This window comes from Bombina bombina, chromosome 5, assembly GCF_027579735.1.
Source record: "Bombina bombina isolate aBomBom1 chromosome 5, aBomBom1.pri, whole genome shotgun sequence".
Taxonomy (NCBI): domain Eukaryota; kingdom Metazoa; phylum Chordata; class Amphibia; order Anura; family Bombinatoridae; genus Bombina; species Bombina bombina.
The window spans coordinates 393,733,243-393,752,227 of NC_069503.1; the positions used below are offsets into that span (position 1 = coordinate 393,733,243).

An 18,985-nucleotide genomic window follows, 5' to 3' on the forward strand; every position below is an offset into this window, starting at 1 on the left:
AAAGATAAACGTCTCTCAGGATGATGCTGTTCAGACATTGCCACCGTTTTCTCCTCAGCCGTCTCAAGCCTTAATGGAATCACATGCAGTACCCTGTGGTTCCTCTCAACTTCCTGAAGGAGTTTATTTACAAGCAGAGATTGCTGCCCTGGTATCTTCTGCGGTATCTGCGGCATTAGCTGCCATTCCCATGCTACAGGGAAAACACAAGAGGAAAATTAGAGATTTAGATAGTAGGGTTTCTGCTCCAGCTTCTGCTACCCAAGTGGCCCTTTCTCATAATTCTGATGAGGAGGATATGTTGGTAGCTTCTAAAGGGTTAAATCTCAGATTCAAACAGTATAATTCCTTCTTCTGATGCTGAAGTTGTATCCTTCAAATTTAAGCCTGAACACCTCCGTGTACTGTTAGAGGTTTTGGCTACTTTGGACGACTCCGATACTCCTGTCGTTGTCAACCTTAAGAAGTCTAGTAAACTTAATAAATACTTTGATGTTCCTTCTTCTGTGGAGGTATTTCCTGTGCCAGACAGTGCTACAGAGAATAGACCTGTCTTTAAAAAGATGTTTCCTATTGCTGACATCATTAAAGAGTCATGGCAAACGGTGCCTAAAGTAGAAGGGTCCATTTTTACTCTGGCTAAGAGAACTACTATTCCTATTGAGGATAGCTGCTCCTTTAAGGATCCAATGGACAAAATGCTGGAGGCTTATTTGAAGAAAAAGTATGTTCATCAAGGTCTCCAATGGTTCAACGCCTTTTCTGATTTGCTTCAGGTAGAGACTCCCTTAGAGGAGATCCAAGACAGGATTAAAGCTCTTAAAGGACCAGTCAACACTGTAGATTTACATAATCAGCAAATGCATGATAAGAAGACGATGCAATAGCACTTTGTCTGAACTTCAAATGAGTAGTAGATTTTTGTTAAATAAATTGCAAAGTTATGTCTATTTCCAAATTGCAAAGTTATGTCTATTTCCACTCCGCCTGTATCATGTGACAGTCATCAGCAAATCACAAATGCATATACGTATATGCTTTGAATTCATGCACATGCTCAGTAAGAGTTGGTGACTCAAAAAGTATAAATATAAAAAGACTGTGCACATTTTGTTAATGGAAGTAAATTGGAAAGTTGTTTAAAATTGCATACTGTATCTGAATCATGAAGTTTAATTTTGACTTGAGTGTCCCTTTAAGCTAGCTAATTCCTTTATTACAACGCTTCCATGGAGGTTTTTAAACTGGGAGACAAGATATCTGGCTTCGCTCAGAAAGCGCAGAGCATTGTGGCTGAAATCGTGGTCAGCCGATGTTTCCTCTAAGTCCAAGCTTCTGGCGATTCCTTACAAGGGTAAAACCTTATTTGGACCTGGTCTGACAGAAATAATTTCTGATATTATAGGTGGAAAAGGATCTTCTCTACCACAAGACAAAAAGAACAGACCTAAGGGTCTTCAGAGTAATTTTCGTTCCTTTCGCAATTTCAGAGCAAAGTCCTCCTTGTCCTTTTCCAAGCAGGAACAATCCAAGTCTTCTTGGAAACCCAATCAGTCTTGGAACAAGGGGAAGCCATCAAAGAAACCTGTGGGGGGCAGACTTTCTCAGTTTTATCAAGCATGGATACAAAATGTCCTAGATCCTTGGCATGTGGACTTAGTATCTCAGGGTTACAAATTAGAATTCAAGACCTTTTTTCCTCCAGGGGCAGGTTCCACCTCAAGATTATCTGCATACCAGATAAAAAGAGAGGCGTTCTTCAAATGTGTTCACAATCTTTCTTCCCTGGGAGTGATAGTTCCAGTTCCTGTAAGAAAACAGGGTCTGTGATTCTATTTAAATCTGTTCGTGGTTCCCAAGAAAGAGGGAACTTTTCGTCCTATTCTAGACCTGAAAGGTCTCAACAAGTTTCTCAGAGTACCGTCCTTCAAAATGGAAACCATTCGCTCTATTCTTCCTTTGGTCCAAGAGGGTCAGTTCATGACGACCATAGACCTGAAGAACGCGTATCTTCATATTCCCATCCACAGGGATCATCACAAATTCCTGAGATTCGTCTTTCTAGACAAACACTTTCAGTTTGTGGCTCTTCCATTTGGACTTGCCACAGCTCCCAGAATTTTCTCAAAGGTTCAAGGGGCTCTCTTGGCAGTGATCAGGTCTCGGGGAATTGCAGTGGCGCCCTACCTGGACAACATATTGGTTCAGGCGCCATCTTTTCAACAAGCAAACTCTCATACATAGATCTTGTTGTCTTTTCTACAAGAGTTCCCTTGTTCCAGCTACAAGGATAGTTTTCTTAGGGACCATAATAGATTCCCTATCTATGAAAATATCTCTGACATAGGTCAGAAAATCCAAAATTCTTTCATCTTGCCTCACTTTGCAGTCGACTGCTCAGCCATCAGTGGCTCAATGTATGGAGTTAATTGGTCTGATGGTCGCTTTCATGGGCATCCTTCCCTTTGCTCGATTCCATTTGAGAGCTCTGCCTCAGATCTGTCTCAGAGGATAGATCTAGATCAGGCGACTCAAGACTTTCTCCTGTGGTGGCTTTCTCAGGAGCATCTGTCTCTGGGCACATGCTTCCGGAGACCTTCCTGGGTGAATGTCACCACGGATGCCAGCCTGCTGGGCTGTGGGAGCAGTCTTGATCTCATTAAAGGCGCAGGGACTATGGGCTCGGGAGGAGTCTGCTCTTCCCATAAATATCTTGAAGTTGAGAGTGATTTCCAGTGCTCTGATGGTTTGGCCTCAGTTGTCCTTAGCCCAGTTTATCAGGTTCCATTTCGACAATATCACCTCTGTGGCTTACATTAACCACCAGGGAGGAACTTGGAGTTCCTTAGCCATGAAGGAGGTGGCTCGGATTGTTCTGTGGGCGGAAACTCACAGTTGCTGTCTATCTGCCATCCACATTCCAGGGGTGGACAACTGGGAAGCGGACTTCCTGAGCAGACAGACTTTTCATCCATGGGAGTGCGCTCTCCATCCGGAGGTGTTTTCCAGGTTAACCCTCAAATGGGGGGTGCCGGAGTTGGATCTGATGACGTTGCGGCAGAACGCCAAGCTTCCAAGGTACGGTTCAAGGTCAAGAGATCCGCAGGCCACTCTGATAGATGCCTTGGCGGTTCCTTGGGATTTCAGTCTAGTGCTCTAAAATTCTACCTACAGGCGACTAAGGATTTTCACCAGTCTTCTGCCCTGTTTGTTTGTTTCTCAGGAAATTGTAAGGGTCAGAAGGCTACCGCTACTTCTCTTTCCCTCTGGTTGAGAAGTATAATTTGTTTTGCTTATGAGACTGCTGGTCAGCAGCCTCCTGCGAGAATTACAGCTCATTCCACTAGGGCTGTCTCTTCTTCTTGGGCCTTCAAAAATGAAGCTTCTGTGGAACAGATTTGCAAGGCTGCAACTTGGTCTTCTCTGCATACTTTTCCAAATTTGATAATTTTGCCTCGGGTGAGGCTTCTTTTGGGAGAAAGGTTCTTCAAGCGGTGGTGCCTTCTGTTTAGGTCTGCCTGTCTTGTTCTCCCTCCCTAGTCATCTGTGTCCTCTAGTTTGGGTATTGGTTCCCAACAGGAATTGATGATGTCGTGGACTCACCATATCTTAAGAAAGAAAACAAAATGTATGCTTACCTAATAAATTTATTTATTTCCGGATATGGTGAGTCCACAACCTCTCCTTTTTTTTTTAAGACAATCATTTTTTAATAAACCTCAGGAACCTCTACACCTTTGTGTTGCTCCTTTTTTGCATTTCCCTTCGGTCGAATGACTGGGATTTGTGGAAAGGGGAGTGCTACTTAACAGCTTGGCTGTGGTGCTCTTTTCCTCCTCCTGCTGGCCAGGAGTGATATTCCCAACAGTAATTGATGACGTTGTGGACTCATCATATCCGGAAAGAAAGAAATTTATCAGGTAAGCATAAATTTTGTTTTTTACCTCTGTGATTATCTTGTATCAGTGCTGGCTCCTAGGAACTCCACATGCGTGAGCACATTGTTATCTATATGACACACAAGAGCTAAGTGGTGAAAAACTGTCAAAATGCCCTGAGATAAGAGGCAGCCTTGAAGGCTTAGAAATTAGCTCATGAACCTCCTAGGTTTAGTTTTCAACTAAGAATACCAAGAGAACAAAGCAAAATTGGTGGTAAAAGTTAATTGGAAAATTGTTTAAAATTGCATGCCCTATCTGAATCGTGAAAGTTTATTTTGGACTAGACTGTCCCTTTAAATCAAGCAAACAGCTCCAGCATGATGGCTGCCTGTAACCATCCTAGTTAGGGAGGGAGGTAAAAACCTTAGCTCTATAACTAGTGCGTTTTACGCCCGTAAACATACACAGTGAAAGAACTGCAAGTTTCTTCCTCATTTTTAGCAGCAAAATAGATAATGCATGTTAATTACTAACTTTGTCTATATCAAACACGTTATTTAATTAGCCCAAATATTTTCTTTGTTGTATAATGCCCCTTTAAGGGGAAGATGGCTGGTCAGAAGCCATCAAACAAAGCCAAGCTGCTTTAATTTTTGCGCACACACACACACTCGCATACATATATATATACTGTATATGTCAAAAATACATTTTTAAAAAAATGCTCAATTCTGGCCAAGACAGGACTGCATTTAACTTCAGTAGTTCTCCTTTAAATATTTAATAATTTCCTATTATCTGCTTGCCTGCCTTAAATAGTTGTATAATGATGACAGTATTGATCTGCAGATTGATAGATTTGACCTATACATGTCAAATTAATTTCTTTACTGCCAGAGGGATGACCCGCATGTTAACTCTAAAGAGGCTAATGTGTGCTACAATTATTTGATTGCGCAATTTTATTAAATTGATTTCAGGCTCACATACATTTGTCTAGGATATAAGTGTTTTGGTACACTGTTTATGATAAAAACACCACTGTGGTTTATTAATGTATTCTGTTAGTTTCCTTAAAAACATGTCCCTAATTGTTAAAGTGCCAATTCAGTTAGTGCACAGAGTTACAGTAATAGATATAAGTCAAATAAGTGAGCCATTTGCAGAAAATGCTTTAAAGATTTTAATCTGTAACTTTGCAAGTTACAAATGTGGTTATGGGGAGATTATTTGACAATGTTTTCAATCTTTAAAGGGATAGAAAAATCAAACTTAAACTTGCATGATTCCGATAGAGCTTGTCATTTCTCCAACATAGGTGTGTCCGGTCCACGGCGTCATCCTTACTTGTGGGATATTCTCTTCCCCAACAGGAAATGGCAAAGAGCCCAGCAAAGCTGGTCACATGATCCCTCCTAGGCTCCGCCTACCCCAGTCATTCTCTTTGCCGTTGTACAGGCAACATCTCCACGGAGATGGCTTAGAGTTTTTTAGTGTTTAACTGTAGTTTTTTATTATTCAATCAAGAGTTTGTTATTTTGAAATAGTGCTGGTATGTACTATTTACTCAGAAACAGAAAAGAGATGAAGATTTCTGTTTGTATGAGGAAAATGATTTTAGCAACCGTAACTAAAATCCATGGCTGTTCCACACAGGACTGTTGAGAGCAATTAACTTCAGTTGGGGGAACAGTGTGCAGTCTCTTGCTGCTTGAGGTATGACACATTCTAACAAGACGATGTAATGCTGGAAGCTGTCATTTTCCCTATGGGATCCGGTAAGCCATATTTATTACGATCGTAAATAAGGGCTTTACAAGGGCTTATTTAGACTGTAGACTTTTCTGGGCTAAATCGATTCATTATTAGCACATATTTAGCCTTGAGGAATCATTTTATCTGGGTATTTTGATATAATAATATCGGCAGGCACTGTATTAGACACCTTATTTCTTAGGGGCTTTCCCAAAGCATAAGCAGAGTCTCATTTTCGCGCCGGTGTGGCGCACTTGTTTTTGAGAGGCATGGCATGCAGTCGCATGTGAGAGGAGCTCTGATACTTAGAAAAGACTTTCTGAAGGCGTCATTTGGTATCGTATTCCCCTTTGGGTTTGGTTGGGTCTCAGCAAAGCAGATACCAGGGACTGTAAAGGGGTTAAAGCTTAAAACGGCTCCGGTTCCGTTATTTTAAGGGTTAAAGCTTCCAAATTTGGTGTGCAATATTTTTAAGGCTTTAAGACACTGTGGTGAAAATTTGGTGATTTTTGAACAATTCCTTCATGTTTTTTCGCAATTGCAGTAACAAAGTGTGTTCAGTTTAAAATTTAAAGTGACAGTAACGGTTTTATTTTAAAACGTTTTTTGTACTTTCTTATCAAGTTTATGCCTGTTTAACATGTCTGAACTACCAGATAGACTGTGTTCTGAATGTGGGGAAGCCAGAATTCCTATTCATTTAAATAAATGTGATTTATGTGATAATGACAATGATGCCCAAGATGATTCCTCAAGTGAGGGGAGTAAGCATGGTACTGCATCATTCCCTCCTTCGTCTACACGAGTCTTGCCCACTCAGGAGGCCCCTAGTACATCTAGCGCGCCAATACTCCTTACTATGCAACAATTAACGGCTGTAATGGATAATTCTGTCAAAAACATTTTAGCCAAAATGAACCCTTGTCAGCGTAAGCGTGGCTGCTCTGTTTTAGTTACTGAAGAGCATGACGACGCTGATATTAATATCTCTGAAGGGCCCCTAATCCAATCTGAGGGGGCCAGGGAGGTTTTGTCTGAGGGAGAAATTACTGATTCAGGGAACATTTCTCATCAGGCTGAATCTGATGTGATTACATTTAAATTTAAGTTGGAACATCTCCGCATTTTGCTTAAGGAGGTATTATCCACTCTGGATGATTGTGAAAAGTTGGTCATTCCAGAGAAACTATGTAAAATGGACAAGTTCCTAGAGGTGCCGGGGCTCCCAGAAGCTTTTCCTATACCCAAGCGGGTGGCGGACATTGTTAATAAAGAATGGGAAAGGCCCGGTATTCCTTTCGTCCCTCCCCCCATATTTAAAAAATTGTTTCCTATGGTCGACCCCAGAAAGGACTTATGGCAGTCAGTCCCCAAGGTCGAGGGAGCGGTTTCTACTTTAAACAAACGCACCACTATACCCATAGAGGATAGTTGTGCTTTCAAAGATCCTATGGATAAAAAATTAGAAGGTTTGCTTAAAAAGATGTTTGTTCAGCAGGGTTACCTTCTACAACCCATTTCATGCATTGTCCCTGTCACTACAGCTGCATATTTCTGGTTTGATGAACTGATTAAGGTGCTCGATAGTGATTCTCCTCCTTATGAGGAGATTATGGACAGAATCAATGCTCTCAAATTGGCTAATTCTTTCACTCTAGACGCCACTTTGCAAGTGGCTAGGTTAGCGGCTAAGAATTCTGGGTTTGCTATTGTGGCGCGCAGAGCGCTTTGGTTGAAATCTTGGTCGGCTGATGCGTCTTCCAAGAACAAGTTACTAAACATTCCTTTCAAGGGGAAAACGCTGTTTGGCCCTGACTTGAAAGAGATTATCTCTGATATCACTGGGGGTAAGGGCCACGCCCTTCCTCAGGATAGGCCTTTCAAGGCAAAAAATAGACCTAATTTTCGTCCCTTTCGTAAAAACGGACCAGCCCAAAGTGCTACGTCCTCTAAGCAAGAGGGTAATACTTCTCAAGCCAAGCCAGCTTGGAGACCAATGCAAGGCTGGAACAAGGGAAAGCAGGCCAAGAAACCTGTCACTGCTACCAAGACAGCATGAAATATTGGCCCCCGATCCGGGACCGGATCTGGTGGGGGGCAGACTCTCTCTCTTCGCTCAGGCTTGGGCAAGAGATGTTCTGGATCCTTGGGCGCTAGAAATAGTCTCCCAGGGTTATCTTCTGGAATTCAAGGGACTTCCCCCAAGGGGGAGGTTCCACAGGTCTCAGTTGTCTTCAGACCACATAAAAAGACAGGCGTTCTTACATTGTGTAGAAGACCTGTTAAAAATGGGAGTGATTCATCCTGTTCCATTAAGAGAACAAGGGATGGGGTTCTACTCCAATCTGTTCATAGTTCCCAAAAAAGAGGGAACGTTCAGACCAATCTTAGATCTCAAGATCTTAAACAAATTTCTCAAGGTCCCATCGTTCAAGATGGAAACCATTCGAACTATCCTTCCTTCCATCCAGGAAGGTCAATTCATGACCACGGTGGATTTAAAGGATGCGTATCTACATATTCCTATCCACAAGGAACATCATCGGTTCCTAAGGTTTGCATTCCTGGACAAACATTACCAGTTTGTGGCGCTTCCTTTCGGATTAGCCACTGCTCCAAGGATTTTCACAAAGGTACTAGGGTCCCTTCTAGCGGTACTAAGACCAAGGGGCATTGCAGTAGTACCTTACCTGGACGACATTCTGATTCAAGCGTCGTCCCTCCCTCGAGCAAAGGCTCACACGGACATCGTCCTGGCCTTTCTCAGATCTCACGGCTGGAAAGTGAACGTGGAAAAGAGTTCTCTATCCCCGTCAACAAGGGTTCCCTTCTTGGGAACAATTATAGACTCCTCAGAAATGAGGATTTTTCTAACAGAGGCCAGAAAGACAAAACTTCTGGACTCTTGTCGGATACTTCATTCCGTTCCTCTTCCTTCCGTAGCTCAGTGCATGGAAGTGATCGGGTTGATGGTAGCGGCAATGGACATAGTTCCTTTTGCGCGCATTCATCTAAGACCATTACAACTGTGCATGCTCAGCCAGTGGAATGGGGACTATACAGACTTGTCTCCAAAGATACAAGTAAATCAGAGGACCAGAGACTCACTCCGTTGGTGGCTGTCCCTGGACAACCTGTCACGAGGGATGACATTCCGCAGACCAGAGTGGGTCATTGTCACGACCGACGCCAGTCTGATGGGCTGGGGCGCGGTCTGGGGATCCCTGAAAGCTCAGGGTCTTTGGTCTCGGGAAGAATCTCTTCTACCGATAAATATTCTGGAACTGAGAGCGATATTCAATGCTCTCAAGGCTTGGCCTCAGCTAGCGAGGACCAAGTTCATACGGTTTCAATCAGACAACATGACGACTGTTGCGTACATCAACCATCAGGGGGGAACAAGGAGTTCCCTAGCGATGGAAGAAGTGACCAAGATTATTCTATGGGCGGAGTCTCACTCCTGCCACCTGTCTGCTATCCACATCCCGGGAGTGGAAAATTGGGAAGCGGATTTTCTGAGTCGTCAGACATTGCATCCGGGGGAGTGGGAACTCCATCCGGAAATCTTTGCCCAAGTCACTCAACTATGGGGCATTCCAGACATGGATCTGATGGCCTCTCGTCAGAACTTCAAAGTTCCTTGCTACGGGTCCAGATCCAGGGATCCCAAGGCGGCTCTAGTGGATGCACTAGTAGCACCTTGGACCTTCAAACTAGCTTATGTGTTCCCGCCGTTTCCTCTCATCCCCAGGCTGGTAGCCAGGATCAATCAGGAGAGGGCGTCGGTGATCTTGATAGCTCCTGCGTGGCCACGCAGGAGCTGGTATGCAGATCTGGTGAATATGTCATCGGCTCCACCTTGGAAGCTACCTTTGAGACGAGACCTTCTTGTTCAGGGTCCGTTCGAACATCCGAATCTGGTTTCACTCCAGCTGACTGCTTGGAGATTGAACGCTTGATTTTATCGAAGCGAGGTTTCTCAGATTCTGTTATCGATACTCTTGTTCAGGCCAGAAAGCCTGTAACTAGAAAGATTTACCACAAAATTTGGAAAAAATATATCTGTTGGTGTGAATCTAAAGGATTCCCTTGGGACAAGGTTAAGATTCCTAGGATTCTATCCTTCCTTCAAGAAGGATTGGAAAAAGGATTATCAGCAAGTTCCCTGAAGGGACAGATTTCTGCCTTGTCGGTGTTACTTCACAAAAAACTGGCAGCTGTGCCAGATGTTCAAGCCTTTGTTCAGGCTCTGGTTAGAATCAAGCCTGTTTACAAACCTTTGACTCCTCCTTGGAGTCTCAATTTAGTTCTTTCAGTTCTTCAGGGGGTTCCGTTTGAACCCTTACATTCCGTGATATTAAGTTATTATCTTGGAAAGTTTTGTTTTTAGTTGCAATTTCTTCTGCTAGAAGAGTTTCAGAATTATCTGCTCTGCAGTGTTCTCCTCCTTATCTGGTGTTCCATGCAGATAAGGTGGTTTTACGTACTAAACCTGGTTTTCTTCCAAAAGTTGTTTCTAACAAAAACATTAACCAGGAGATTATCGTACCTTCTCTGTGTCCGAAACCAGTTTCAAAGAAGGAACGCTTGTTGCACAATTTGGATGTTGTTCGCGCTCTAAAATTCTATTAGATGCTACAAAGGATTTTAGACAAACATCTTCCTTGTTTGTTGTTTATTCAGGTAAAAGGAGAGGTCAAAAAGCAACTTCTACCTCTCTCTCTTTTTGGATTAAAAGCATCATCAGATTGGCTTACGAGACTGCCGGACGGCAGCCTCCCGAAAGAATCACAGCTCATTCCACTAGGGCTGTGGCTTCCACATGGGCCTTCAAGAACGAGGCTTCTGTTGATCAGATATGTAGGGCAGCGACTTGGTCTTCACTGCACACTTTTACCAAATTTTACAAGTTTGATACTTTTGCTTCTTCTGAGGCTATTTTTGGGAGAAAGGTTTTGCAAGCCGTGGTGCCTTCCATTTAGGTGACCTGATTTGCTCCCTCCCTTCATCCGTGTCCTAAAGCTTTGGTATTGGTTCCCACAAGTAAGGATGACGCCGTGGACCGGACACACCTATGTTGGAGAAAACAGAATTTATGTTTACCTGATAAATTTCTTTCTCCAACGGTGTGTCCGGTCCACGGCCCGCCCTGGTTTTTTAATCAGGTCTGATAATTTATTTTCTTTAACTACAGTCACCACGGTACCATATGGTTTCTCCTATGCTATTATTCCTCCTTAACGTCGGTCGAATGACTGGGGTAGGCGGAGCCTAGGAGGGATCATGTGACCAGCTTTGCTGGGCTCTTTGCCATTTCCTGTTGGGGAAGAGAATATCCCACAAGTAAGGATGACGCCGTGGACCGGACACACCGTTGGAGAAAGAAATTTATCAGGTAAACATAAATTCTGTTTTTAAGAAAGTTTTAAATTCACTTCTATTTTCAAATGTGCTTTGTTTTTTTGGTATCCCTTGTTGAAAAAGAATACGCACATATCCTACACTAGTGGGAGCTAGCTTCTGATTGGTGTCTGCACACATTTGTTTCTTGTGATTGGATAACTAGGTTTGTTCAGCTGGCTGCCAGTAGTGCAATGATGTTCATTGAGCAATTGATAACAAGAGAATGAAGCAAATTTGATAATAGAAGTAAATTGGAAAGTTGAAATTGTATGTTCTATCCAAATCATGAAAAAAAATTTGGGGTTTCCTGTTCCTTAAAAAAAATATATTTTAAAATGAGTTTTCTGATCCAGGTAACATTTACATGAATAATTTATATAGGCTCTTTTAATATTGCGCTCTCCTACATTACACTACTTCAGTTTAATACTACTGAGTAAAATCAATTGAACTTTCATTTCCTCCTAGCTTGGTTGTATGATAATGGGTCATTATATTTGTCTTTGGCAGCAAATGAAAATATCTCTATGTATACTTTGCTCATTTGAGTTTCTCACTGGGTGTCTATAATACATTGTATTCAGTTGCTGTGGATAATTGTTACATATATTACAGCTTCAGACTTCTGAGGCATGAGCTGCAGTTAGGCAGAAAACTGGTGCTAAACAGCCGTGGTGAGAATACTAAAATGTGGTTCTCCTGGTAAATATGAAAGCATTAAGATCTAGATTTTATGGCTTCCAAAATGGATTCCTATGTTTTTCCTATCAGGAGATGGTATTGCAATAAGCCAAGATAAAATTTTGCCTGGCTTTCCTGTAACGTGACAACCAAGTTTAAATCTGTTCTTCTCTTCACTGCTTTTTTTTTTTTTATTATTCTACTACTACAATGTAATAATAATAATACAATAATAATAATAAACTATAGATGATTAATTATCATTTTAAAGCCTAATTTAAAAAAAAAAATAGTCTGGCATGCCGGTCATTTTATAGTATTACTTTAGCACAGTACTCATGAAAGGTAGCCAGCCCCTGCTCTACAGAGTCTAGATCATATCATATAGTCTAGTTGTATTACCCTTAGAGAGAAAATGCACAGTAGTTAATTGCAAAATTATAGTTAAATATAATATGATTTTGATAGAGCATGAGACTTCCGATTTACTTCATTATCAAATTGTGCACAATCTTTTTATATGACCACTTTCTGAGGCACCAGCTACTACTGAGCATGTATAAGAGTTCATAGTCTGTGATTGGCTGAGCACTGTCACATGATACAGGGGGCCTGCAGATATAATACATTTTGAAATTCGTAAAAAAAAAAATCTGCTGTTCATTTCAAATTCAGAGTAAGTGTATTTTCTTTTTATTACTTGTTGATTATGCAAATCTACTGTAGAAACAAGGCTAAGAAAACATGATACCCATTTATCTCTCATCTGCAAAAATATAATCATAAACTGGTGGCATGATAGACAGCCTGGCATTCTGTGTACAAAGCATCTCGGTCTCTGGAAATTCCACTTTTATACTTTTGTGTCTTTAGAGACGGTTATGTATCTTTTTATTGTGTGCATTTCCTGTGATGCTACATAATCTATAAGCAGTAAAAGGATATCACGTGATTAAATTAAACTTTATCCTGCTTATGTTTTCACAACAGATCTATGTTTATCAATGAACAGAGATAATGCTATATTTATACTAGTGCATTGTAGAAAGAAATTGTACACATATATATTACTGTACTCAAAATCTGAGAGATCTTTATTCAAAGGAATCTAAGATGGTATTTTGGGAAAAATGAACACGAAAAGGTTTATATTTTAATTATGTCATTATAATGAGAGTTTTTAACTTTATAAAATACACTTTATGTAAAACAGGTAATCTCTGGTGTACTGTGCACTGGTGTAACAATGGGGATCTCAGGGGGCGCAGTGGTGACCTGGCCCAGCTACGTTCCTACCTCCTGCATTATTTAATGACCTATATTGTGGTGCAACTGCTGGGAGGAACAAAGGTCCCACAGACCAGGAGCCAGTGCAGTCCCTGGTAGTTAGCTGCAGGCTTTACCCATGTCTGTGTGAGTACTGGTGATCCCCAGGAGACTGACCATGCTTGCAGATATGAGCAACAATTGCCCACGTGTTGAGGGAGTGCATGGGCATTCAAGCAGAGTTTGGTGGGAGACTGGCATTTGCAGGCACTGGTCTCAAATCAGGAACACAGATGTGTGCACACCATAGAGTTTGAAGAAGTTGGGGCACTTTCTTACACTTAGCCTGTGGCCCAGTGATTTCTACTTACACCCATCGTACGTTAGTTATCGATTTGTTGCTTCCTTATACAATGTATATATATTGTTTCATTACAAGCATGTTTAACTCTTGTCATAGTGTAACTACTAGATGAGAGGGGAACTTATTCACCAAACAGCTAGGCTTTATAGAGCCCCAAATGGTGCACCAACATTCTGCTGTCACTCAGGTGTTCAAAGAATTAATTGTATCACTGAGTGCAGTCAGTGTAACCTTTAAAAGATCCCAGTGGTGGATAAAACATTGCTTTTGTGTTCTTAGTGTTTTAAATATACTTTATATACAAAATCCACAATTGATTGTTTTGTAGTTCAATTATTGGAAGATTTATCAAGCTGCATTTGCAGGTTTTTAGGTGTTGCCGTACAGGCTCACATAAGCAAGTCTGCTACCACAAATCTGTCAAGCAGAAACGCCTTCTTTAACATTGCTTACTCGTTCAAGGTGATTTATTACCCCAGGGCCCAATGGTTTCTAGTAATACTCTGCCCTTGTTTTTTATTGTATGTGTGTGTGTGTGTGTGCACTTTTATATTATATATAACTTGTGTGCACACTGAATTATACTGCTGACTGATAAATGTTGTATGTATTGTATGTTTAGTATGTTGACTGAGGTACAATATTCTTTACTATCATACAAAGAGAAAAGAAGTGAAGCACCTTTGAAACTAGATCACAATCAATTTCTGACCCATGTTAGAGCCAGTAATATAGCAAATATTCTATATACAAATTTTGGTTTCTAGAAAATTTAAAGTGTTGATTGATGCTATATAAAGCATATTTGGAGGTGACACTTTTCCCACATATTTGCCAGCGTTCTCTAAAATGCACATTTATTGTTTTCTGCTAATGCTGCACAGTGTTTAGAACAATCAGAAGCATCCTGTCCCCTTGGGGTGAGGACAGATGGAGCGTATCACTTTTTATGTGAGGCACTCATAAAAACAGAGTTATTCCAATAGACTAGTTTTGCATAATAAAAACCTGGGAGTTAGGAGTTCTACCGTGTATAAGTGATTTCATTGCACTGTCAGAATTTAAAGGCATGAAATGGAATTATAATAAAAATCATTCTTTGTCCAATTAAAATTATTTTTGTGCTTCCTCAATGAGAGAAACCGAATAACACAAAAATATGGTTTAGTGTAATGAGTAGAAACTGAATAGAATAGTTATTATGGCATTTATTTTAACATTAGTGTGTTTGCTGATTTTACTGATTGTCTGTGTATTCTCTCTCTTATTCTCAACAATATAAAGGTGACTTTTTTCACAGATATCCACATCAAACATCATGTCCACTGGTGCAAATGATTTTGTGTATTGATATGCAAATTGGATTAATAATTCCTCATCTCATTGCTTCTAAAATCTGAAGAATCCTTACACCAATGGAAACACTGACTGCTAAGCATTTCTGTGAGAAAAGTCCTCTATTATGTTTGAGGGAACATAAGTTTATTTTTCTTTATAACTTAACATATGGTGGAAGGGATTTTACATTGTCTATTTTTTACTCACTTTAACATACTTATTTTGTCAGTAACAGTTGTCCTGTCATTTTTAGTATGCATTGATTTTGCTCTTTTTATGCATGCACCCATTTTACTGGCCTGACAAGATTGTCCACATGGAGAGGTTGACTGGGCAAATGTGACGACAGCTCTGTAATACAAAAATGACTGATAGTGGCTGAACATTTACTTCATTTATTCATTGTTCACAATAAGGACATTAAGGTGCAAACAAGGAAGATATTCTAATGTGTTCGAGCATGTTATTGTACCATTGCTTGTATGTGACTATGGGCCCGATAACATAAAAACTATTATACACTACTGGGAGCTAACTGAACACAACTGGTGAGCCAATGACAAGCGGCATATGTGCATAGCCACCAATCACCTGCTAGCTACCTGCCTAAGTATTTTTTTTAGCTAAGGATACCAAAGTGAATTTGATAATAGAAGTAGAATAAAAAATCTCTGAAAACTGCATGATCTTTTTGAACCATTAAAGAGACATGAAACCCAATTTTTTTTTTCTTTCGTGATTTAGAAAGAGCATGTCATTTTAAACAACTTTCTAATTTACTTCTATTATCTAATTTATTTCATTCTCTTGATATCACTTGCTGAAAAGCATATCTAGATATGCTCAGTAGCTGCTGATTGGTTGCTGCACATAGAGGCCTTGTGTGATTGGCTCACACATGTGCATTGCTATTTATTCAACAAAGAATATCTAAAGAATTGAGCAAATTAGATAATAGAAGTAAATTGGAAAGTTGTTTAAAATTGCATGCCCTATCTGAATCATGAAAGTTTAATTTTGACTAGACTGTCCCTTTAATGAACACAAAAATGAACAAGCAAAAAGCCCTGGAACATTTTCAGAGCAGAAATTAAAAGATAATAAAACAAGGATTTGACCGTTGAGCATTGTTAGGCAATAAATGTTTGTGTTAATTCATTATATAGTTAATTACATTTTTTCTCTTTTTTAAAGCTGATCCTCTGGTCGGAAGCATCGCCACTCAGTACATGACCAACAGAGCGGAGCATGACAGAATGGCCAGGCAGTGGACCAAGAGATACGCTACATAAGAACTGAACACACTGAGCCTGTGCAAGCACATTCACTAAGTGCATCAATAGCCCTTTTCCTTGACTTTTTTTTATTTTAAAAAAAACATTTTGTGAAAAAAAATACTGTATGTTCTTTTTGTTTTTATTAAGACTTTAACTTGAATTTCCCCAAGGAATACCTGGGAATTTTAGTTTGTGTGAATATGTGATAGTCTAGAGCTTTGTTTGAAAGCCTTGTAACAATGTTTTGGTTTTTTTTTGTTTATTTTCTTTTGGAAGGAGAGTATAATTTAATTTTGGTTGTCTCCTTTCTATATATTTAGATTTTTTTTTTTGTTAAGAATTGATTTTTTTTTGTACTTTAAGTCTTTCATGGTGGGTGCATGCTCCAGGGAACAAACTTTTATATAACATTTGAAATCAAGAATCACTGTGCATAACTAGGCTGTGTTTCTCCCCTTTCCCCGCCCCGAGGACTTCCTGAATGAACAAAAAAAGAAGTGTGTATTTTGATCTATTTAAAATTGCTTGTAAATTACTTTAGCGGGATATGGAGCAGTTGGTGTACACTTGTGTTATTAAGCACTCAATAAAAACACTGCTGATATATATTTTATGCGGAGTTCCATCTTACATTTGATTTTCCAACATCTTTCTCTCCAGTGACATTTTATCTGATTCCCCAAAATGATTTTCTCCAACATAGGTGTGTCCGGTCCACGGCGTCATCCTTACTTGTGGGATATTCTCTTCCCCAACAGGAAATGGCAAAGAGCCCAGCAAAGCTGGTCACATGATCCCTCCTAGGCTCCGCCTACCCCAGTCATTCTCTTTGCCGTTGTACAGGCAACATCTCCACGGAGATGGCTTAGAGTTTTTTAGTGTTTTAACTGTAGTTTTTCATTATTCAATCAAGAGTTTGTTATTTTCAAATAGTGCTGGTACGTACTATTTACTCAGAAACAGAAAAGAGATGAAGAATTCTGTTTGTATGAGGAAAATGATTTTAGCAAACCGTAACTAAAATCCATGGCTGTTCCACACAGGACTGTTGAGAGCAATTAACTTCAGTTGGGGGAACAGTTTGCAGTCCTTTGCTGCTTGAGGTATGACACATTCTAACAAGACGATGTAATGCTGGAAGCTGTCATTTTCCCTATGGGATCCGGTAAGCCATGTTTATTACGATTGTAAATAAGGCTTCACAAGGGCTTATTTAGACTGTAGACTTTTTTTGGGCTAAATCGATTGATATTAACACTTATTTAGCCTTGAGGAATCATTTATTCTGGGTATTTTGATATAATAATATCGGCAGGCACTGTTTTAGACACCTTATTCTTTAGGGGCTTTCCCAAAGCATAGGCAGAGTCTCATTTTCGCGCCGGTGTTGCGCACTTGTTTTTGAGAGGCATGGCATGCAGTCGCATGTGAGAGGAGCTCTGATACTTATAAAAGACTTCTGAAGGCGTCATTTGGTATCGTATTCCCCTTTGGGTTTGGTTGGGTCTCAGCAAAGCAGATACCAGGGACTGTAAAGGGGTTAAAGCTTAAAACGGCTCCGGTTCCGTTATTTTAAGGGTTAAAGCTTCCAAAATTGGTGTGCAATATTTTCAAGGCTTTAAGACACTGTGGTGAAAGTTTGGTGAATTTTGAACAATTCCTTCATGTTTTTTCGCAATTGCAGTAATAAAGTGTGTTCAGTTTAAAATTTAAAGTGACAGTAACGGTTTTATTTTAAAACGTTTTTTGTACTTTCTTATCTGTTGGTGTGAATCTAAAGGATTCCCTTGGGACAAGGTTAAGATTCCTAGGATTCTATCCTTCCTTCAAGAAGGATTGGAAAAAGGATTATCGGCAAGTTCCCTGAAGGGACAGATTTCTGCCTTGTCGGTGTTACTTCACAAAAAGCTGGCAGCTGTGCCAGATGTTCAAGCCTTTGTTCAGGCTTTGGTTAGAATTAAGCCTGTTTACAAACCTTTGACTCCTCCTTGGAGTCTCAATTTAGTTCTTTCAGTTCTTCAGGGGGTTCCGTTTGAACCCTTACATTCCGTTGATATTAAGTTATTATCTTGGAAAGTTTTGTTTTTAGTTGCAATTTCTTCTGCTAGAAGAGTTTCAGAATTATCTGCTCTGCAGTGTTCCCCTCCTTATCTGGTGTTCCATGCAGATAAGGTGGTTTTACGTACTAAACCTGGTTTTCTTCCGAAAGTTGTTTCTAACAAAAACATTAACCAGGAGATTATCGTGCCTTCTCTGTGTCCGAAACCAGTTTCAAAGAAGGAACGTTTGTTGCACAATTTGGATGTTGTTCGCGCTCTAAAATTCTATTTAGATGCTACAAAGGATTTTAGACAAACATCTTCCTTGTTTGTTGTTTATTCAGGTAAAAGGAGAGGTCAAAAAGCAACTTCTACCTCTCTCTCTTTTTGGATTAAAAGCATCATCAGATTGGCTTACGAGACTGCCGGACGGCAGCCTCCCGAAAGAATCACAGCTCATTCCACTAGGGCTGTGGCTTCCACATGGGCCTTCAAGAACGAGGCTTCTGTTGATCAGATATGTAGGGCAGCGACTTGGTCTTCACTGCACACTTTTACCAAATTTTACAAGTTTGATACTTTTGCTTCTTCTGAGGCTATTTTTGGGAGAAAGGTTTTGCAAGCCGTGGTGCCTTCCATTTAGGTGACCTGATTTGCTCCCTCCCTTCATCCGTGTCCTAAAGCTTTGGTATTGGTTCCCACAAGTAAGGATGACGCCGTGGACCGGACACACCTATGTTGGAGAAAACAGAATTTATGTTTACCTGATAAATTTCTTTCTCCAACGGTGTGTCCGGTCCACGGCCCGCCCTGGTTTTTTTAATCAGGTCTGATAATTTATTTTCTTTAACTACAGTCACCACGGTACCATATGGTTTCTCCTATGCTAATATTCCTCCTTAACGTCGGTCGAATGACTGGGGTAGGCGGAGCCTAGGAGGGATCATGTGACCAGCTTTGCTGGGCTCTTTGCCATTTCCT

At 40.4% G+C, this 18,985-nt stretch overlaps 1 protein-coding gene across 2 annotated transcripts in view; it reads left to right on the top strand.

Annotated features, from left to right (window-relative positions):
• The window catches only part of LOC128660401 (ubiquitin-conjugating enzyme E2 E2), a 746,956-nt gene extending 730,378 nt beyond the window's left edge, over positions 1–16,578 (top strand). For both annotated transcript variants that reach the window (XM_053714227.1, XM_053714226.1), the window contains exon 6: positions 15,883–16,578. In XM_053714227.1, the coding sequence (XP_053570202.1) occupies positions 15,883–15,980 (98 nt within the window). In that variant the 3' untranslated portion in view covers positions 15,981–16,578. The remainder of the gene's footprint in view (positions 1–15,882) is intronic.
• Positions 16,579–18,985: the final 2,407 nt, after the last annotated feature.